This window comes from Oreochromis aureus, linkage group 3 (assembly GCF_013358895.1).
Source record: "Oreochromis aureus strain Israel breed Guangdong linkage group 3, ZZ_aureus, whole genome shotgun sequence".
NCBI lineage: Eukaryota > Metazoa > Chordata > Actinopteri > Cichliformes > Cichlidae > Oreochromis > Oreochromis aureus.
The window spans coordinates 102,918,948-102,939,700 of NC_052944.1; the positions used below are offsets into that span (position 1 = coordinate 102,918,948).

A 20,753-nucleotide genomic window follows, 5' to 3' on the forward strand; every position below is an offset into this window, starting at 1 on the left:
TAATTAAACTCTCTATAATATGGAGTGGCTTACAGCAGTATAATGATTCACACATTTCGATTATAGGCATAGGATAACATATGATAAAATAGTCTCACAACTTTTTTTTCTGAGACAGGTATGCTTTTATCCACACCTCACATTGCTCGATTAGCATCAGATGTACACTGCAGAGAGAATAGAGGCTGCAGAGGGTGCAACAACATTTATTGAAGTTGGTTTAATAATTACACAAGATTAAAGATTACATTATACAAGATTAAACCTAATATTTTGTGGTTGCAACCAGCTACTATTTTTCATCTATCAAGCTTTGCATCATGTGACACAAAAGTAGAAATGTCAAATGTTTTGGAAAATAGGATAATTTAGGCAGTTACTTCCAGTGAATACAATAATGGTATTACAATTATAAAACATGAGCTGTATTTAAACTAAAAACATTAAAACTTAAAAGCATTAAAATATTTAAAATGTGGAATAACCTGAGGGCAAGGAGATCAATAAACCAACAATGTTGAAAAAAGAAAACAACAACAACAACAACAACAACAACAACAACAACAACAACAACAACCAAATTATAACATTTAAACTAAGTGAACTGAGAAATGGTCGTTGGCACTGTGACTATATCCTTGTTTGCTAGGTTTATGGCCCTACAACAGGCAGACACACGATACACTGCTAACATATACACACATATACAAGAAAAAAGGTGAAGGACACAATATATTCTCTGATTTGCTGAAGTTTTGTGCTCATACCATTTGCCACCTGAATCAAATGATGAGATCATAACCAGGCCTCTTCAAGATATTTTGAGGAGATCATTTAGCTATTTCAATCAGCTGTGTTGGATCAGTGTCATCTCTAAAACTTGCAGGACACCGGGCCTTGAGGCCTGGAGTTCCCAAGCCTGATTTATTAAATTCAATGATTTTGTCAGATCGAGCACTACAGCCTCAACTACACTTCTATGTAATAGTTTGTAGATGCTGGTTACTGACAAATGCATAAACTCCCTTATCTTATCGATTGGAAGCACTTGTGTCCGGTCTGTATGGCAAACTGAGGGGAAGCTGGGGCAAGGAGGACCCAAACACTTGACTTTGCAATGAACGGGGCATTTATTTACAGGGAAGTAAATTTTGACCCAATAAATCCCTGTGCGTTCCCTCGACTCCTGTCTCGTGTCTTCTCCTAAGGTCCCTGTTTTGTGCTCTCAGCTTCCTTGTCTCCACACTCCCCGTGCTCTCTGCTGTTCCACACTTCTCCCAGGGGAAAATAGCATAGACAGCTGGAAGGACAAACACTCTCTAACAGGCATACACTCACTGACTTTAAACTAGCCTCACACAACAATCCCCCATCAGGGAGTGCTCAGCCACACCGTTAGTAGTTCCCTGACGAGGCTTGATCAGCACCAGGTGTGTGATGATCTTTAGGTGTGGCCAAACTCCTGGCAGGTCCACATCCACCAGGCCTTAAGGTGCCTGCCCTAGAGACACACAGACACACACACACCAATAAACACAAGCATAGATACAGTAACAGTGCAGAAACAAACACATATCATATAAAAAGAGTCACAACTTCTCCATGACAATGTGTGTCTTACTTTCCCTTCAAATTTACAGGTTTTGTTTTTCATATCAGCCAATATTAATATTATCACTTTTTTTCTCAATAATTACATGTCAGACCATTTTAGTTTAAAGTGGATTCTATAAATCTAGATGTAGAAAATAAATTTGATTTTATATTTACCCATATGGAAAATATATTATATATATATATATATATATATATATATATATATAAAATATATCTCCTTGAAAAGTCATATAAATGAAACTTGTATGTTTTGGATACTTATTAAAAGAATATATGAAAGTAATGAGAAAGTGGCCACTTTCATGAGTAAATCATATAAGCCTTATATGATTCACTATATGAAGTAGGCCACATCTTATGTAAGTTTTTTTTATAAGGTTTTACTGTTTCTTTTCCATATGGGTATGGACAGAAATTTGTCTCCAAAGAGTTGCCTTCCTGGCTGTGTGCAAATGTTTAAAAATATACGTAACTTCTCTGTCTCACTACAAAACCTTAAATGGGCGTGCACCAATCGCCTGATATGCACAGACCAAGTCACATGCCCACGTGGAGGTTTTAGGGTAAATTTAACGCTGCCAGCTTCTCACATATCCTCAAAGGTAAGCTGCTCAAGATGTCCCAGTGTATAACTGGGGCATCTGGGCTTCTTTGGTTTATCTCTGTTTTTGTTTTTTTACATAACGTGGACATTACTTTTTGGAAATAAACAGAACACCTCTAAGACCTTAACTAGAAAACATAAATGTACTAATTACAGACTCCACACAGTATTCCGTAAAACAGCGACTGACAGCGCTGTACACAATGGTAGACTAGTGCATAATAAGGGAGCAATTAAGACAGAGATTTGAGATGGGAAATATTTCTAGAAGGACACACAGAGAGAAAGAGCTGTGCAGGAAGTGGGATTTTTATTGCGTTGGAAGCAAAACAAAAGTAAGAGAGAATTAATGACGATATTTGTCAAATGTGAAGTGTAGTCCGGAAAAAAAAGACAAAGAGGGTAACTGTTTTTTTTTCTTCTTACTGTGCCCACTTTTTTCCCCCCAGTGGCCCTAATCCTCTTCCGTAGTTTTAGCTGTTTGGTGGTTGTTGAAATTGTTTTGTGGTTTTTAACCTGACATGTTTCTGGCAAAATACACTTATATTTAAAGAATTTAATGAATGAATATCACATTATTCAAACTCGAATAGATTTGAATTGGGAAAATCTATGTTTTTTTTAAATCCACCCTAATCCACAGCTAAGTTGTTTCCTCTATCTGCAGCTGAGCTCTGACTGACGTTCCCCAGCAGAAAAATGTCCAGCACATAGCATCAGATTAAAAATATACATATTAACCTTTAAAGTCTACTGCATACTGTCTGTAACTGGTAAATCAGGGGTGTCCAATCCCAGTCCTCAAGAGTTAACTTCCTGCAGCTTTAGATGCGTCCTTGTTCCAACACACCTGAATCAAATGAATGGCTTTACCTAACTTGATGGCATGCTGAAAAGGTAATCCAACTATTTGATACAGCTGTGTTGGAGTAGGGATGCATCTAAAAGCTGCAGGAAGGTAGTTCTCAAGGACTTGCAGTTGGATACCCCTGTGGTAAATCATGTTCTCTCATTTATTTTACAAGAAGAAACATCCACGTTATTTGGAAAAAATAAAAATCTCAGGTATACAGCAGAAGCCCAGATGTCACAGTTTTGCATTCACTGTAAAACAGGATTACATTAAAAAAGAAAATGTTTTGGTAATTTTCCGCTAGTATATATTTTTTTTGTTTATTACAGAAGTTCCTCAAATGTGTCAAATATATATTTTTATATATATTTAAATATCCACTGAGCTGTGAGGGCGGTTATGCGCCTTAAAGGGAACCCCGATTATTATCACGAGTTACTCTAAATATGTTCCAAATTATCTCCACTACATAAAAACATACTTTAGAATAACTACAATTTTTTTGTTATTCATTAAATCTTTGTTGTTTAAAGCTATTTTGGAGCCGTGGGAGTGGCAATGTATTTTTGCACACAATGCATTCTGGGATGAAGACATGTATTGGTTGTCGGCAGTATAGGTGCTTTCGTTCAGCTAACCTGTTTTCTTTTTTAAAGTTTGTTAAAGTAGCAACCATTTCAATTAAGTTGCTAATCAGAGACCTGGTTAAGACGTGGTAGACCTGCATTATCCGGTCTTTGACTCTGACGTTATTAGCAATGTCTGGGCCCAAACTCCGCTGCAAACGTCAAATGATCACTGCGGCATTACTGAGAATTGAAAAACTGTCTAAATTTGTTCATCTGTAATAAATGATCAGTGTGGCTGCTCTGCCAGGTGTAACAATTAAGTTTAACATCCAGGCATCCATGAAAACGGAATTTATGACATTTAACTGAGTTAGAAGTTAGCAGGGCGTTAGGTCACTAGCTTCTGTCTAAATATAATATACCATGTTCTGACTGAGAGATTTATTAAACAAATTAAAACTTACAGCTCTGCTATCACTTCCACCATCAATGACGAAAGATTGATGGGAAAAAAATGGGAAGTAAACATCAGCAACGTTTGTAGGGTTACTGAAGTTGGGCTAGCTGGTATATAATGATGTGCTACATGATCACTAGCGTGACAAGATATTTTAGCACAACATAAACAGTAAAGCTGGAGGATGAACACCAACGAACGGATGACTTGTTTCCACTCAATAAAAGTTAAAGTGACGGTTCCTAATGGTTAGGAGCAAATGCAATCTCATGGCAGGATGCTGTAAACCGACCAAACATCAGGATAACCACTGAGATAATCCGTCCACAATATGAGGTTAGTCATTAATATACTGCTGCATGGGCTGGGCTGTGGTTACATCGTAAGGGTTTAAAAACTGAGCTTTAAAATGATCAGCGGTAATAAAAACCATGAGAAGCCGACAATGATCACTGACTGTTTTTAGGGGCTTGTTGAGAGTACTGGTTGACTATTTTCATTATCTCTCTCTGTTTGCTGCGGTTCAAACTGTAAAAGTTGAACAGAAGTCATTTCCAGTGCGCTGCTAACTGTGAACTTGATGCGGTGCAACCGTGTGACGTCACTACCCAGAGTCCATTGAGAAGTAAATAACACTAAATAAGTGAATAAGTAAATAAGTAAATAACAGGCGGCCTACTGGTAAATCAGTTTTATATCAAATGTGCTTAAAAGGAAAACATTTGGCGTATATGTGTTATTGAAAGCACAGTACATATTTTAGCGCAAACATGTCTTAAAAACCGGTTCCCTTTAACATTAGTTGCAAACCAAGAAGAAGCTGTGAACAAACAAACTAAAAAGATTGTTTTGTTGCTGTTTAAGCTTCAAATCCCAAGAATCCAAATACAAAGTTTAGTATTGAGAAAAGTGAGGTGAGAAATGACTACACTGTAAAAAGAAAAAAAAGTGCTGTCTTTACAGGAAAACACTGACAGCTGGGGTCACCAGGGACTTCCTGTAAAAAAAAAAACAGCAGCACAGTATATCACTTTACAGATGCATTATATAAATTGATTTACACTGAATGAAATTCACATTAAAACTGTTAAATCTACAGAAAAAAGGAGTTAATTTCACACATTGATGTTATATATAAATAGACTATTTCATGTATCATTTACAAGTAATAAATGCTTATTGTGGATCCATAAATTGTAAAATTAACAGGGAAATGTCAAACAAAAACTAATTTAAAATTGTAGAACAACAGTGTAACTGTGCATATTAAATCGAGCTGCTCTGTATATCATACATAAAATCTATTACGATGCTTTATTATAATGTTTTAATGTAAAATTTTAATCATAAACCAGGAAATTTAATACTGCTATGCCGACACCCAAACATGCAAAAATACATCTTGAGAAAACACAAGAGAGGAAAATATCACTTTTGGGAAATTTATTTTTACAGCCAGATTAGCCAAATGACAGCAATTGGATACATTTTTTTTCCAACTAACACAATATGCAAGGCACACAGCAACTACACAATTCAATCAAAATATAAGCTATAAAAGCTGTGGAACATTCCTGCAAAGCAAGAACCATCTTTCATGAAACAAGCATTTGTTAGACCTTCTACCAGAAAAAGTTAAACCTGTTAAGACTTTAAAACAAAAATCACATGTTGTGCCAAAAATTATCATAATCACCATGCAATGCAACACGCACCCTGCTGTCACCACAACCATGGCCTTGGTCAGAAAACACATCAGGAAAACTACGTGGTGAATTGGCTTCATGCATTCGACCAGTTAAAGGTTTCTGTACACATTGTGGAACAAAGTAACACCAACAGTCCACAGAGAGTCAAGATTTAGGCTTAGCGCCACTCGTGGTCAGCGAGATCCTGAATCGGGGTGAGGACTCGAGGGTTCACACTGAGACAACGCTTTGAGTTTTTGTTCTGTACTTTGGTTCCTTTTCTGGGTTTATGGAGAAGAAACACCTGTAGAATAAAATCATATAAAAGTTTATTAAGCATTTTTATAATAGATCAGTTAAAATACAAGTACAAAGTAAGTAAAAATTATATATACACACAGTCATGGCCAAACTGCAACAACAATTGGTTTCACCATGTTCAAGATAAAGTATAACCAAAATGCTGTGGGGAAGCGAACAATGCATGGTCAAAAGTATAAAAAGTGCACTTTGAAGAGAGAGAAAGAGCTATGAAACAGACTTACCACACACAATAATAGTGGGTGTCAGAGGCACTTGCTCCAGTTGTACCTCATCTGCCAGACATGCATCTTCAACACAGAAAAGCATGGACTCCTCCTTCTCTTCAAAAGCGCTGAGCAGAAGCTACATTATGAAGCATAGATCATCACTTGTCTCAACTCCAATGGACTGCAAGTGCTCTTCCAGTATGTTTTTGTTCACAGCTTGAAGTTCTGGTAGGACTTCCGTGATGGCGACATCTAGGAAGGTTCACTCTGAATCACTCATACTTGCACTGAAGAAGAAATGCAACCTCCAAACAAAATAGAAAATCACATACAGTTCATCCACTTAATGGAGCAGGCCTCGGGGCCTGCAACTCGGTTCAGAGCCGGCGGGCACGCCGGTGCAGCCCCCTCTGGCTTCTGCTCCGTGGCTACTGGGTGACCCCCTCGTCTGGGGATCTCCTCAGCCCTTCCCAGGAAGGTGGCACGGATGCCCCTCCGGTGGTCCTCCTTGGGCTCTCGCACTCTGGGGCCTCTGGATGTCTGGAGCCTGGATCTCCTCCATGCCTGCTTCATGCCCTGGGGGACGGGGCTATGGGCCTCCACACCCTCTAGCAGACCGTTACATGGGGAAACCTTTTGTATACAAGCGCGTTGATCCACACAGGTGTACACACGGTGTTCACTGTTCGTGAGACAAACTACACCTTTCGTAGCTGCTACTTCAAAGCACATTGTGCGCTGTCTGTCCTGCGTGCTGCACAACAACTTTCAATATTTAGTATTTACTGCTGTTCACACTTAGCTAGATTAACGTGATGGTGTTGTGTTTAGTATGTTGCTTTGGTTTTTTTTTTTGGCTTGTCTTCTCTTCTTTTTCTCTCAACAGGTGATCCAGGAGATTTTTTTTTTCTTTGTCTTTGTAAGTGCCCTTTCTCACTGTCCCTCTTCCCTTCTGTTTTTCTTTTCCTTCCTCTCTTTCTTTCTCCCTTTCCTATCCCCCAGTCATGTCTGTCCCATCTGTAACAACTGAAAATAAAATAAATAAAAATAACTAAGTTTGATCAAATGGACCAATACGGCAATGCCATGATGATCCATTTGGCAAAATAAATCCATTTGGTATCCTTGTTGGTCTTCAGACAACAATTCTGACGGCTAAAGAACCAAATGGGACAGACAAAAGAAAAAAAAAAAAGAAAAAAAAAGAAAAAAAAATGGAGCAGGGTGTGGATCAGGTAACACTTATATTAATGTTAAACAATTTACAGTGAGAAGTGAGCTATTAGTTGGACATTATTTTGCCACAATACTATGCTTTAGTGGAATGACTCGGTATCCTTTAAGAATGTATGATACCAAAGAATAGAAATCAGGCAGGTCATTAATGTTGATACACTGTAATCCAAGACTGTCCTTTGTCACAGAATACAGATGGTATTCTGAGAGGAAGATGCCTTCGTGGATATCCATTAGAACATACACAGATGTGTCATTTTGAATCAAGATGACTAGAAGTTCACCAAACTCCATACACTCGTCATTTCTGTACACAAGAAAAACACACCTCACATAAAACACCTCAGCTGCACATTTGAAATGCCATCATACAAATTTGTTACTTAAGTGTTAAGTCATAGTTTTTATATGCAGTGTCTTTGTACTGAATGTCTGTGGTAACTGTGGTATTGCTTTCTGAAAAAGCTAACTCCCTGACAGCATGCTGAATAGTGTCACTGTAGAGGTTGGGATAAAACACACAGCTCTCCTTCACTTGCAGCGGTTCTCGGCATTCTTGCCCTGGTAAAAGATAAGCCTGGTACATCTGATGACGTGTTGACAAAGTTTGACAAATATTTTTGTTTACATTCAAACCTAAGCGTCCATAACCTCATCAATGGACTAAATTTCAATAACAGTGCTGAATAATGGCGCAAATAGTGGTGCTTGGGTTTTAGTTAAATTCCAGGAAACAACATCTTTCTCATTTCCAAATATTCTTGGATCAAAATGTCAGCAAATGCTATCTTGGACAAGGAAATGCTCTGAGCACAAACAAGATCCGCAATGTCTTTCAACTGGAGAGCTAACTGCCATACTTCATCCTCATGTTTTTGTACTTTGTCACCAATCAAAACTGGCAGCAATCTCAAAAGGTTCCAGTTTTGAACGGCTTGCCCTGATAATTTGGATCCGTCAGGTTTGACAGTACATGGCTTTGTAAGTGCTTTGGATCCTTTATATTTAAACTGTTTAATGCGTCTGTTTAAAAGCGAGTATGTGAACCATTATAATGTTCTTCAGGTACAGTGCTAGATCATATGACACAACTCCTTCAAAGAGGTCATGACCAAGACAAGGTGGGAGATCAGGCTGGGATACGTGAAAAGACTGAAGGGGATTGAAGATGGAGTTTACCTTTATTCCTCTGACGTCTTGGATAGATTCAGACTGGAGATCAGCAACAGCCGCGTCATATGTCTCTGGAGTGTGTGGAGGACCACTATGGGCAGAAATCTGTGCCATCAGAAACTGAATTTGAATAAGTTAAATTTGAATTGCTCGGATCGAATCTGAATTGTAACTTGAATAAAAGCTTTTGAAAACTGAATTTGAATTAGTCTAATTTGAAATTGAATTTATGGTTTGAAAATGAATTGATTTGCTTTGAAACTGCATTTTATCCTTTAAAAATTCAGCTCTCGAATAATTTCAGTTTCACTTCTCACCATTCAGTTTCAGTTCTACAATTCACTTTTTTGGAACTTACATCCAGTTCCGGTTCAAGCGCAGATTAATAGAACTACGGACTGATAGCATTACTGACGGGAATCTATAGCGTCTTGAGCTGAATTAAGACTTCAGAAGTCATTCGTCATGTCGAATGACCAGCGGATAAACTCTCAGGTTGGTATTACATGTATAAGAACAAGCGTCATGTTAACAAATGATAGCCGTAAGGTAACTTTTATGCTTATTGTAGCTGCTAGCTAAAAACGCTAATTTAGCCTAGTTTGCCCTGGATTCAGCTTTGACAAATATGATCGACTGTTTCTAGTAGAATTCCAAAGTTGTCATCTTGGGTTAGGGTTAGCTATAAACCTAGCTATATGTCCTGCTTGTTTACACCTCCGACAAATGGGCCGAACTTGGGGATCCTAGCTAACATTTGGTCGTTGCGATCCTCTCCTAAACTGAGACGCAGGCGGTGGAGTAGCTACAACTGGCTGAGTGAGGCCTCTAATTTCCTTTACTAGCTCTTGTGCCAGTCCCTTCATTTGTAACTTGACATCCTCCAGTGTCTCCTGCTTTAACACCTGTTTCCAATCTTCTTCCTGTTCAACCTTAAGAGGAGCATGCGACTTTTTTATAGACAGGCAAGTTATTTCAGACTGGGGCTGTACATGTTCTGAATCTAGCAGCAGTGCCTCCTGGCGTATGGCAGCAAAATCTTGATTTGGGTTACGCCGCACATAGACCTTCAATGCCTGACTTACAGGGCCCTCCCGCAATCCTAGCAACAATTGATCTCGCAGGGCTGCATCAGAGGGGACATTATCTGGATCATGCTTTCGCAACCTACAGTATAATTCTCTCAACCGCAAAATAAATGAAGATACGGTTTTACTTAGGTTCTGAGTGCAACTAAAAAACTGTGACCTAAGAACTGGGGTGGGGACACGATCACCATATAAAGAGTCTAAAAAAGAAAATATTTTTTGTACTTGGTCTCTTTCACTAGTTTCAAGAACACTGACCTGACGTTTAGCCTCACCTGCTAGCGCTCCCAACACAATAGCAACTTTCCTCACTTCAGGCAAATCCTGCAATCCCAGTAGCCCCCGCATCTGCTCCTTCCAATCCTGATATTGCACATCCTGATCAGGCCCTTTAAATTTCAGAAGCCCCAGGGCTCCGGGATATACAGGCATCATCATCTTTGCTATTCCCCTGACTAACCCAACTGCTCTTAACTCCGTATCCTACACAGTAAATTTCCCAGTGTTAAATCAGCAGTGTTAAAGTGTATTTACTCTAATAGAGTCATTATAACGACAGCTGGAGCAAAACGCCTCCCAGTGTGGGTGATAATTCGCAGAGTTAAAAGACGCAGTGTCAATGTTACTCTAGGAAGCTCCTCCCACCACAGACTCCTTTTGAAACCAAGAGGATTTTTCACGGCGCCATTTTCTTCACATCAGTTACAGGGTAAGTTGTTCATATTCACTTATTAAACCAACAATTTGACATTTTAAACACAAGTAGCATGTTAACATAAGGTTACATTCCTTTTGTCCATGTTTATTATATATTTCATTTTGTACCTGAAGCAAATGTGATACTGTCTGTATGCTAACATAAGGTTGTTAATTAGTGTTGGCTAAGACTGTAAGGCTTGTTAATTTATTTCAGTGTGTAGTGGTGATTGTGTTGTGTTCTAGCATGTTTGAAATTCCATTAAATTAAACCCTCTATGTGTTGGGAGCTACATATTAACATTAGCTAGCTAACTAGCATTTTGGCTAACCTTGGTGCACGGGCAATTCGCTTGTTATTGTTACATTTTAAATTGTGTAAGGCAATCATTAACTAATTAAAATTTTACACTAATGTTACATCTTTCAATTCTTTTTGGATACCTAGCTATAGAGGTCGTTTTCAGTAAGGTTATTGTCTTATTTCAATTCCGCTGTCTTTGGCGAATTTACAGTTACAGTTATTACAACCAGCAGGCAGTATAAAGTTGATAATGTTTTCTTTTAGTAGTTTGAACTTAAGATGACAGTGTTTGTATTTGTAGTGAGTTAACTTGATGTTAACTAATGATGGTATTGACACAAGTTACCTTTTTCCATTTTGGTTAGCAGACTATTCAGTATGTTAAACTAAAGATGAATAAAATACTGACTCCCTAGCGCTAAGTTAGAGCAGACAAACGGTAAAAGTACTAGTAATTATTTTAGTTTTGTATTGAGGAATATATTTCATGTAGGTGAAATACTCATTTAGTACAGGGCTTAAAAACTACAGCCAAAGGGCTGAAACACCTTGTTACACTGAAAAAAGTCACATACAGTGTAAGAAATAACAATGCAAGGCTGTTTTACTGTTATTTATGGGACTGTTTTAATATTCACATTTTCTGTTTACAGTAATTCGATGAAGAGCACTGATTATAAGAAATTACTGTCTACAGGAAGCATGCCAGAGGAATTGTAACCTTTTTCCCTTACCTCAGTGGCCCGTACTTCAAAAATGGCTATGTAAGTAGCTCATAGTAATAACTGATACAACCAAAATCACGTATGTATGTCCTTATCAACTATTCATTGTTACATAACTTATTTTGTTTATTCATTTATCAGTGTCTGTACATGTCACTCTCCAAGGAACATTATTATGATGGCGAAAGTGGCACTGGGTACTTGGCCTGGAGGATTAAAGCCATACAGAGATGCACTGCTAAAGAGAGGCGATTATCATCTGGAGGTAACATTTATAATTCAGTGGAAATACATAATACAGTTCCACATTGTGGTTCTTTATTAATAATGGTTATTAAATGTTGTTATTAGTTTTGATAAAGCTGTATTTCATATTGTCTAGCACCAGGAGATGGATCATCCAGTGAAGACCAGTGTGGCGGACCAACTGTCAGACGAGAGTTGCAGTTTGTTACAGAGAAGGTGCTGAGTGAGGATGAGTGCAAGGATACAATCTCTCTGATGAAAAATTCAGCTGATGAAGACACATTCAAGAAGAAGATGAAGTTGACATTTGTTTATCGACACAGCATGGTCCTTGACCTCCTGCTGTCAAGCAACATACCGTCTGTTTCTCCATGTTTCAAAGATATCAAAGGCTTGGTGAATATTTGTCATTACTTTGACAATGTAAACACACTTTAATATTTTGTAGATAGCAGATATAATTCTGTATTCTCTATCCCTGTTACAGAACGAACAGGATTTTGTACTGATGTTTGGTGAGGATGTATCAGGCAGGTTGCTGGAGAGGTGGCCAACAACATTCAAAAGAAAGATTATCCAACAAGGCAGAAAGCTTCCTTCTACCAGTGACCTGAAAGAACTCTTGCTGGCAGCTGACTCACCTGAGGATGCCACAGAAGTTAATGCTGACATTGGTGAGCTGTTCTTTCTTTGATTAGCACATTCATACCATATATAATGTTTGTCACAGAACAGTTATCCTTTTTGTCTTTTGGGTCTACTCAAACATTTTATCAATGCATTGAAATATATTGTTGATGATGATTCAACTTTATTTAAAAAAAAAAATAAATTTGCAGGCTGGGACAGTGACCTCTCAGCAATTCTATTGCTATTACACCTGATTCCACCATCTGGTCAGGGTCGGAAGAGACCAGGAAAGGTGTCAGCTTCTCAAGCAGAAAGGGGTCTTGTGGTCTTCAAGAAGGTTTGTGTTTTTCTATTTTTATGTTATGAATTACCAGTTTAAGAAAACTTGATTCTTATTGCCTGTCTGTATTTGTCTTTTCAGACTGGAACAAATATCCAAGAGCACCTTGATGCCATCACTACCAGCACTCAACCCGACCTCCTGGCTGTTGGGGTGAAAAAGAATGACATCCACCAGTTCTTCATTATTCTTGACAAGAATGTGAGAGGAGTAGGAATAGTTTACTGCTATTATTTGCGGCTATTTTTATAATCATCATTAACATTTCAGTATTAATAGTGATGTTGCATTTAGATGCATTCAGATGTTCAAATATATGGTTATAGTCTTTATTACAGGTTCAGAAAGAACCACTTTAAACTGTGGAGTTGAATCTATAATGTTAATGTTCATGCAGACTGCAGGGTGAAAGAGTAACTCTGTGCTAAAAGAAGACAGGAAGTTATATGTCTTTGAAGTTACATGCTTTTGCAGGAAGTGAAACCAAAACCAGAGTTTGGATGATGCTATTATCATCTTTTATGCATTTATATGTCTGATTAAGCTTTGATTAAGTTTTAAGTAGTTGTAGTAGATTGAAATATTTGTTTTATACATTTTACATAGAAGTTAAGATTATCACAACACAGGATGGCCTCAGCCTGGTTGCCTAAGTTGGGGTCAACTAAGGTTCAGAGAGCAGATGCACACTCTGTGCACGCACAGACAGACATACACACACATACACACACACACTGTTAGGGTGTAGGTGAAAGTTGACTGATGAAGCAGTAGATGCACGATGCGAGAGCGGAGCTGGCTTACGGGAAACCACCAGGGAGAAGATGGAAGCCAGTGTACTTTTAATTGTGCCTTAAGTTGTCAAATAGAACATTTGTGGTTTTGAAGCTGATGTATGTGATGACGCAATGAGGGGGCGTCACTAAATATACTCTGATGCATATAAAACTGTATTTTGATGTTAGGAGGATGAGATTGTGGGGCTGTCTGCTTACGGAGTCCGCTCATTCTCCCACGCGTGTCATTTCATTAAAATCATCGTCTTTACCCTTTGGACCAGTGTGGTTACTTGCATTCCTCCTGTGTTTCCTTCCCTATATTTTTGAACCTTAACAAATGCCATACCATGCAAGTCTACCTCTTCACTTGGTTCTTTTGATGAACTGTTTAAAGTACATTTTGTGTTTGGCATATCTTACAACACTATGCTTCACAACATGTACACGTTCATTCAAACCACAGGTTTTAGAAAACATTTAAATACCAAACACCTTAACTATTTTGACCAACAGGCTGACACTGATGTTAATCTACAGCCCGATGTGGCAGTTAAATAAGTTAGAACTACAGGGGAGGTGATGTTAACTAATGTAGAAGAAACACCCACAACATCTGAAAAGGTCAAATAAGAGCACTTTGGAAATGTGTGCCTCTGCTGTTGCACAGCTCAGGGCAGCTGGATTAAGCCAATCTACTGTGAACAGTTTTGTCTCCTCAATGGAGGAAGTGTTTTTTGAGATTCATACTCAGGCTAAAGATGCAGCCTTACAGAGTGTACCTTTACAGGACACCACAAGTAAAAATAAATAGTATAGTAATAAAATAAAGCATTGGGAGTTCTTCAGCCTTGAAAGATTAGCTTTAGGACCAGGAAAGATGGTGACACTTGGAGAGCTGGAAGAAGGTCCAGAAATTGCTTGGAGCTGTGCTGTCTACCAGTTTGTTTTCAGCTAAGTGGATAATAACGCACGGTACAGAGTACCGCCCTGACTTTATCATCTGTGCAGATGTAGTGTCTGAGATTCCGTTTTTTTTGTAAGATCAAAAAGTATTGTTGTGAAAGATGACATTGTATTGCTCTGCGGAAAACTGACGGAAACCCTGTGTTTTGATGACCATTATCATGCATTTAGGAACAGACTGCATCCCAATGTGGTGCTGAAGGTGTTGAACATAAATGAGCTGTGTTGCTTCTTCAAATGAAGTATGGCATTTCAGATTCTTCCCTGTATGTCGTTTCATATGCCGTTTTATGCCAAACTAAATTCATTGTTTTAAAGTGTTTTATACACTACATGAGATGTTTTTATATTTTGAGCCTGACATAAAAATAAAGCTGTTAAATGTATTATCTAGTTGTGGTTTTTGCTTACTTGTTTTATATGTAAAAGCATTATTAAAAACCAGGTTTCCATGCTGCAAAACAGTGAATTGTGTGTAAAGGTAAAACTACAGGAAGAGTTTTAGTAACACTACTTGGTGTAAAATTAATTACAAATTTTACTCTATGAGAGCTAATTTTTCACTAGAGATTAGTGTATGAATAACACAGTATAGAGTAACATCAACTCCCATCAGAGTTCTTTGAACCCCCAGTGTTAATTTCAAATAACTCAATTCAGTGTTAAAAATCAGTGGGATTTTACTCAAATAGAGTAAATAATATGACACCACTAGTAGTGTTAATTTGATTTAACACTATGCGGTGTTACTCAGTATTAAATTTTTTACTCTATTTAGAGTTAAATTTACTCTAAAATTTTAACACTATAGAAAGAGTTGATTTAACACCAATTCCGAATGGGACCAAATAGACTCGGAAACAGTATTAAATTTAACTCTTTAAGTGTTAGTTTGACACTGCAAATTTTACTGTGTATGTCGACAACACCAATTATGTCACAGAGGGAAGGTGTTTAAGCACAGGTATTACTAAAAAAGGGAAACCCTCCTCAAAAACGGACAGAGCAGTGGGGCAGCCAAGGGAATGAGCACAAATTTAAAACTGTAAGACTAAAATATAATTTATTATAATTAAACCGTTAAAAATATAAAACGAATTAAAACAACCCTGGCCAGGGAGCGACACAATAAAAATCAATAAAAAAAAAACGTTAAAAGTCCAGTGACGTCCGTCACTAAGAATTAAAATCCAGTGAAGCAGTGCAGAAGGGAAACCCGGCGGCATCCTCGCCTTCGTCTCCACCCCGGTGCGCTAAAAACAGAAAGGCAGCGGCAGTCACTACTCTTTTTAGGCGGCTTTCATTCATTAAGGGGACAAGTCAAAAGACTTACCCCGGGTGGGAAGAGCTCATAATTCTACCCGCCGCTTCTTTGTAAACCGCCAATCGGCACCGGCCCGCCTCGCCGCCTCTAATTCCCCGCAGACGTGTACTCTGGCCTCCTGTTGCTGCAGCAGTCGGACCGCTCGCTCCGCGTCCCTGCTTGCTGGCGCTGTATCCTCCCGTTGCTGCAGCAGTTCGACCACTCGCCCCACGTCGCTGGCGCTGTATCTTTCTGCCTCCTGACGCCAAGCTCCACCATTCTTATGTGTCACTGAGCACTCTGTAAATTACCACTGCTTCTTTCCTCTCAGGTGTGTCAAATTAGTAAAACGGGAAAAGGGTGGAGTCTCTCTAGGACAAATTGACAGATGCAACCAAAACATGCAGTATAAATAAAACACTCCACAAGATATAACCAAAACATGCAATATCAAAGAATAAATAAACAGACTTCACATTAGAACACAGCAAAGCAAAACAACATCCATCCTTCCCTGGATGACATCATCACTGGCTGAACTAGCAGATGGAATGGCTTCATGTGTGTTTTCTGAATACTGTACTGTCATTTGGGGGCTGAGGACGAGATTCCTTGTACATGTCATCAATACCATCTGGGGAACAAGCTTTATGCTTCCTACACATGTGAGAAGTAAATGATGACTTTTTGTAAACATATGCTTACAACCACTTACTGGACATGACACAGACCTGCCCTCTGCAATATGATCGTTTAAGTGAGACACTAGCTCTTTCACTGTTTGAAAATGGCGGACACATAATGAAACCGCACATTTTAAATCTGCAACAAGAGCTTTAGGAGTAGCTTGAAGTGCAGGTGCATTGTGCACATGATAAAAATGCCCCTTGAAAGCAGAGTATGTGGTGAATGTTTGGCTGCAATTGGCGCCAACACATTTAAAAAGACAACAAGGCTCATTCTTATGCTATCTGCAATGTAATAAATAGCCTCTTAATGTGACCAATACCGTTTTACAAAAGACGCAGATGATCATTTTTGGTATTTCAAAAGTTTGCCTGTTTTTTTCAGCTGAACTAGTATGCTAGCGCTAGATTATCGAGCATTGGTCTAAATATCAACTGGTGCTTTTATCTCGAAAAGTCGCCAAGATATGCAAACTTTCTGACGAACAAACACAGATCCTCAAAAAACACTTGAAATCGTATGTTTGTAATTTGTCCTACAAACGTAGTTGCTTAAAGTTCGATGTTTTCTTCTCCCCTCTTCTCTCTCCACTCTGCAAATAGTGCGTGCTGGCTCATTAGCTATAGTCATGAGCTAGGAGCTCTTCTCCTCCCACCCTCATGTCATTATCCAATCAGAGACGAGCTTCAGATGCACATTCAAAACTAGGCGCGCTCAGTGCAACGGAGAGTAGCCTAAAGTAGCTTACAGCTCTGTGGAGATGAGGCACCATAGAAATCCTATAGGAGGCACTGTATGTTTGTTTAGCCTGTCATAATGAGACATTGCTAACCTAACCCAAAACAGTAGTCTGCTCTAAGTATCACATTGCAATTAAAAGAAACATAAAGAATACAAGCATTATGACTGAACAGAAGCATTACTTAGGCGTTAAATAATAATTTCTTACAGGTTACTCTACAATAGGCTGCAAATAGCCCGAATGATTTTTTTTTTAAAAACATCGTAACATAATGTAAACTATTTTAATTGTATATTTTTATATAGCCTATAAATAGAGAGGCAACCCCTTAGGTTCACAATGACATGTTCTGTGAAAACATTTTTATTAGTCCTATCCCTGAATTTGCATCATTTCATGTATCATGTTAAAAGTAGGCCCAGTACATCCATGCAGTTGTAAAGTTAAGTTGTAAATAACTAAAGTAACAGACATATTCAAACACAGCATGAAACTCTCATTGTTTTTGTAGAGAAGCTGATCTACAAGATAATAAATATTATATATAAATGTCACGGTTCTGGATCAATTTTGACCCAGCTTTTTCTGTTTCTATTTTGTGTTTATAAACATATGATTTGTTGGTGGGGGGTTGAGTTGTGCTTTTGTATTCAGGGTTATTCTTGGTTTTGTTCCTCTTTCATTACTCTTTCAAGTCAGTAAGGCAGTAGAAGAAATTACTAATGCACTGGATAAAAATAAATATGCAGTTGGTATTTTTGTTGATCTCAAAAAGGCCTTCGACACAATCAATCACTCAATTTTATTGGATAAATTGGAAAGATATGGTATTCGAGGGAAAGCTGGTAACTGGTTAAAAAGTTACCTAACGGGTCGGGAACAATATGTTAGCATAGGGCATTACCATTCAGAAAAACTTGGTATTACATGTGGTGTTCCCCAAGGGTCAGTGTTGGGACCAAAACTTTTCAATGTATACATAAATGATATTTTTGATGTTTCTCAAGTACTTAAACTCATACTGTTCGCAGATGATACCAACATATTTTTCAGTAGCGATGATTATACTGATCTTGTAATGATCGTAAACAGGGAGCTAAAATTAATAAAAAAATGGATGGATATAAATAAATTATCATTAAATATAAATAAAACTAAAGCAATGTTTTTTGGTCATTTAAAATATAATATAGAATTACCAATTATTATTGAAGGTGTACCAATTGATAATGTGAGTGAAAACAAATTTTGGGGAGTAGTAATTGATAACAAAATTTCATGGAAACCCCACGTCAGACACATAAAAACCAAAATTTCCAGAAGCCTCGCAGTTTTGAACAAAGTAAAACCATACCTTGATACCTGATACCTAAAGATGCACTTCGTACTCTGTACTGTACCCTGGTTCTTCCATATTTTACATATTGTGTGGAAGTGTGGGGAAACACATATAAAAATACAACCAATCCATTAGTCACAGTACAGAAACGAGCACTGCGTATTATTCACAAGGCTGGTTATCTAGATCATACTCACAAACTCTTTCTTCAGGCAAAGTTACTTAAATTCCAGGATCTGGTTAATTACAATACATCCATAATCTTATACAAAGCCTTTAATAAACTTCTACCTGCAAATTTACAAACTATATTTGAAATTCGAGAAAGGGCTTATAATGTGAGAGGCTTCGGAAAATTTAAATTACCCAGAACTCGAACAACCCGTAAAGGTTTTTGTGTGTCTGTATGTGGTGTGAAAATCTGGAACAGTCTGAGTTTACAACTGAAACAATGCAAAAATATTCATAAATTTAAATTCCTCTACAAACAGTTGGTCTGGTCACAGTATACTCAATGATGGTTTTGGTGTGCTCTGTAATGTCTGTTCTCTTACCATTGCTGGTATGGATTCCAAAAAAAATAAAAAAATAAAAAATTTTAAAATAAATGTATGTATGTACATATATGTACATGTGTGTGTAGATGTGTGTTTATTATTATGTAATTATTATTGCCTGTTACCTGTGGTAACGCAATTTATAATTAATATATTTTGTATTCAGTTATGAAGGTTCTATTTGTTGTTTGCAAGCTGCCGTTGAGATGCCCGGGGCTGTTGATGTGTTGTTTGGTTTGCAATGATGGTAAAAATGGTAAATGGCCTGTATTTATATAGCGCTTTCTAGTCCCTAAGGACCCCAAAGCGCTTTACATATCCAGACATCCACCCATTCACACACACATTCACACACTGGGGCGTAGCTGTGGGAAGCTATTGTTTTTTGTTGATGAGTGAGTATAGGGGTGGGATTTAATAAGTTTTCTTCGTCCCACTCCTTTTCAGGTAAATTTTGTTTTTTGTTTTTGTGCACTTTATGTTTAATATATGTATTTTGTTGTGCCTGAAATGAACAAATAACAAAAAAAAAAAAAAGTCACTGTCGTCTCTGTTTTATGTGTTATATTCTTTCTGTCGGCCTTCTGGTGCATGGTCTGCTTCTTTGTGACTTGTTTCATGCTTCCTGTTTTATTTTGTAGGATGGTGTCTTATGTCAGTGTGTCCAGCTTTGCTCCTCCTGTCTCGTTAGCCTAATGTCTCCCAGCTGTGTCTCCCTCCTGTTGCCCATTCCCCGATTACTCCCCTGTGTATTTAAGCCCTGTGTTTTCCTGTACTCTCTATCGCGTCGTTAACGTCTGTTCACCCTCACTTCCTCTGTGAGTTCTGTTTGCCAGCCTGCCAACCTGTCTAGTTATTCTGTTCTCCCAGTTTAGTTGTTTAGTGTTTTTCTGTTCTGCTTCCTCCCAGCAATAAAGCTGTGTATTTTGAGTTTCTTCCACCTCCGTGAGTCCTGCATTTTGGGTCCTCATCTCTGTCTGCACACAGAGACATGACAATAAATACTAAATATTATAAGATAAGACTAAGTATTATATTATTACTATATGATACTAAATATTAGTGATGGTCAGATGAAGCTTCATGAAGCACTGAAGCTTTTCATCTAATTGGTTCACCCCAGCGCAAAGCGTCTTGAAGCTTCATTTGCTCTAGTAGGACATCTACTGGACATAAACATATTAGTTGGCATGAATTTGAAGAGTGTGGCATTTTGCACACAGCCTGTAAATGTCAACAACAAAAGGAGTGTGTAAAACATCTATATTGTAGTGATGGCAGTATTTTCCATACTGACAGTATGGAAAATGATTATTTGGAAATGCTTAAAATGGAAATGATCATTTACTGTGAGGTGAGGTGTGGTTGGGGTATGGACAGTGTTTGTGCTTTTGTAACGTTGAGGTATGGACAGCTACACACTGAGCCTCCACAATGCTAAATGGCTGGGAGTCCTCAATCACCATGCTAACCAGGTCTTCATCTATTTGAGATTGTTCTCCTGAGGAAAGACAATAAAAACAAAGCACAAATATAAATATCACAGGTAACTTATTACAGTTGTATAATATTGTTATATCATTTAGTAACATTACTGCATGCTATATTATCATGGCATTTCATGGCT

At 38.0% G+C, this 20,753-nt stretch overlaps 1 protein-coding gene and 1 pseudogene across 2 annotated transcripts; both read left to right on the forward strand.

Annotated features, from left to right (window-relative positions):
* Positions 1-20,753, forward strand: part of LOC120434883 — a 145,297-nt pseudogene that overhangs the window by 84,987 nt on the left and 39,557 nt on the right.
* Positions 10,381-13,088, forward strand: LOC120438647. 2 transcript variants are annotated; one of them, XM_039609093.1, is made up of 7 exons: positions 10,381-10,524; positions 11,469-11,579; positions 11,682-11,805; positions 11,923-12,182; positions 12,274-12,460; positions 12,626-12,753; positions 12,838-13,088. In XM_039609093.1, the coding sequence occupies exons 3-7, from the start codon at positions 11,691-11,693 to the stop codon at positions 13,006-13,008; spliced, it is 861 nt and encodes a 286-aa protein (XP_039465027.1). In that variant the 5' UTR covers positions 10,381-10,524; positions 11,469-11,579; positions 11,682-11,690; the 3' UTR covers positions 13,009-13,088. The 2 variants fall into 2 exon arrangements, with proteins under 2 accessions (XP_039465027.1, XP_039465026.1); XM_039609092.1 differs by lacking the exon at positions 10,381-10,524 and having other exon boundaries at positions 11,124-11,805.

What these genes read in the sequence shown, in the direction of transcription:
- LOC120438647 (XM_039609092.1), top strand. Translation starts at nt 11,622, where the DNA reads ATGTATGTCCTTATCAACTATTCATTGTTACATAACTTATTTTGTTTA. An exon ending in AGAAGTTAATGCTGACATTG is followed by an intron (nt 12,461 to 12,625) that starts GTGAGCTGTTCT and finishes ATAAATTTGCAG; the next exon opens with GCTGGGACAGTGACCTCTCA. An exon ending in GTCTTGTGGTCTTCAAGAAG is followed by an intron (nt 12,754 to 12,837) that starts GTTTGTGTTTTT and finishes TTGTCTTTTCAG; the next exon opens with ACTGGAACAAATATCCAAGA.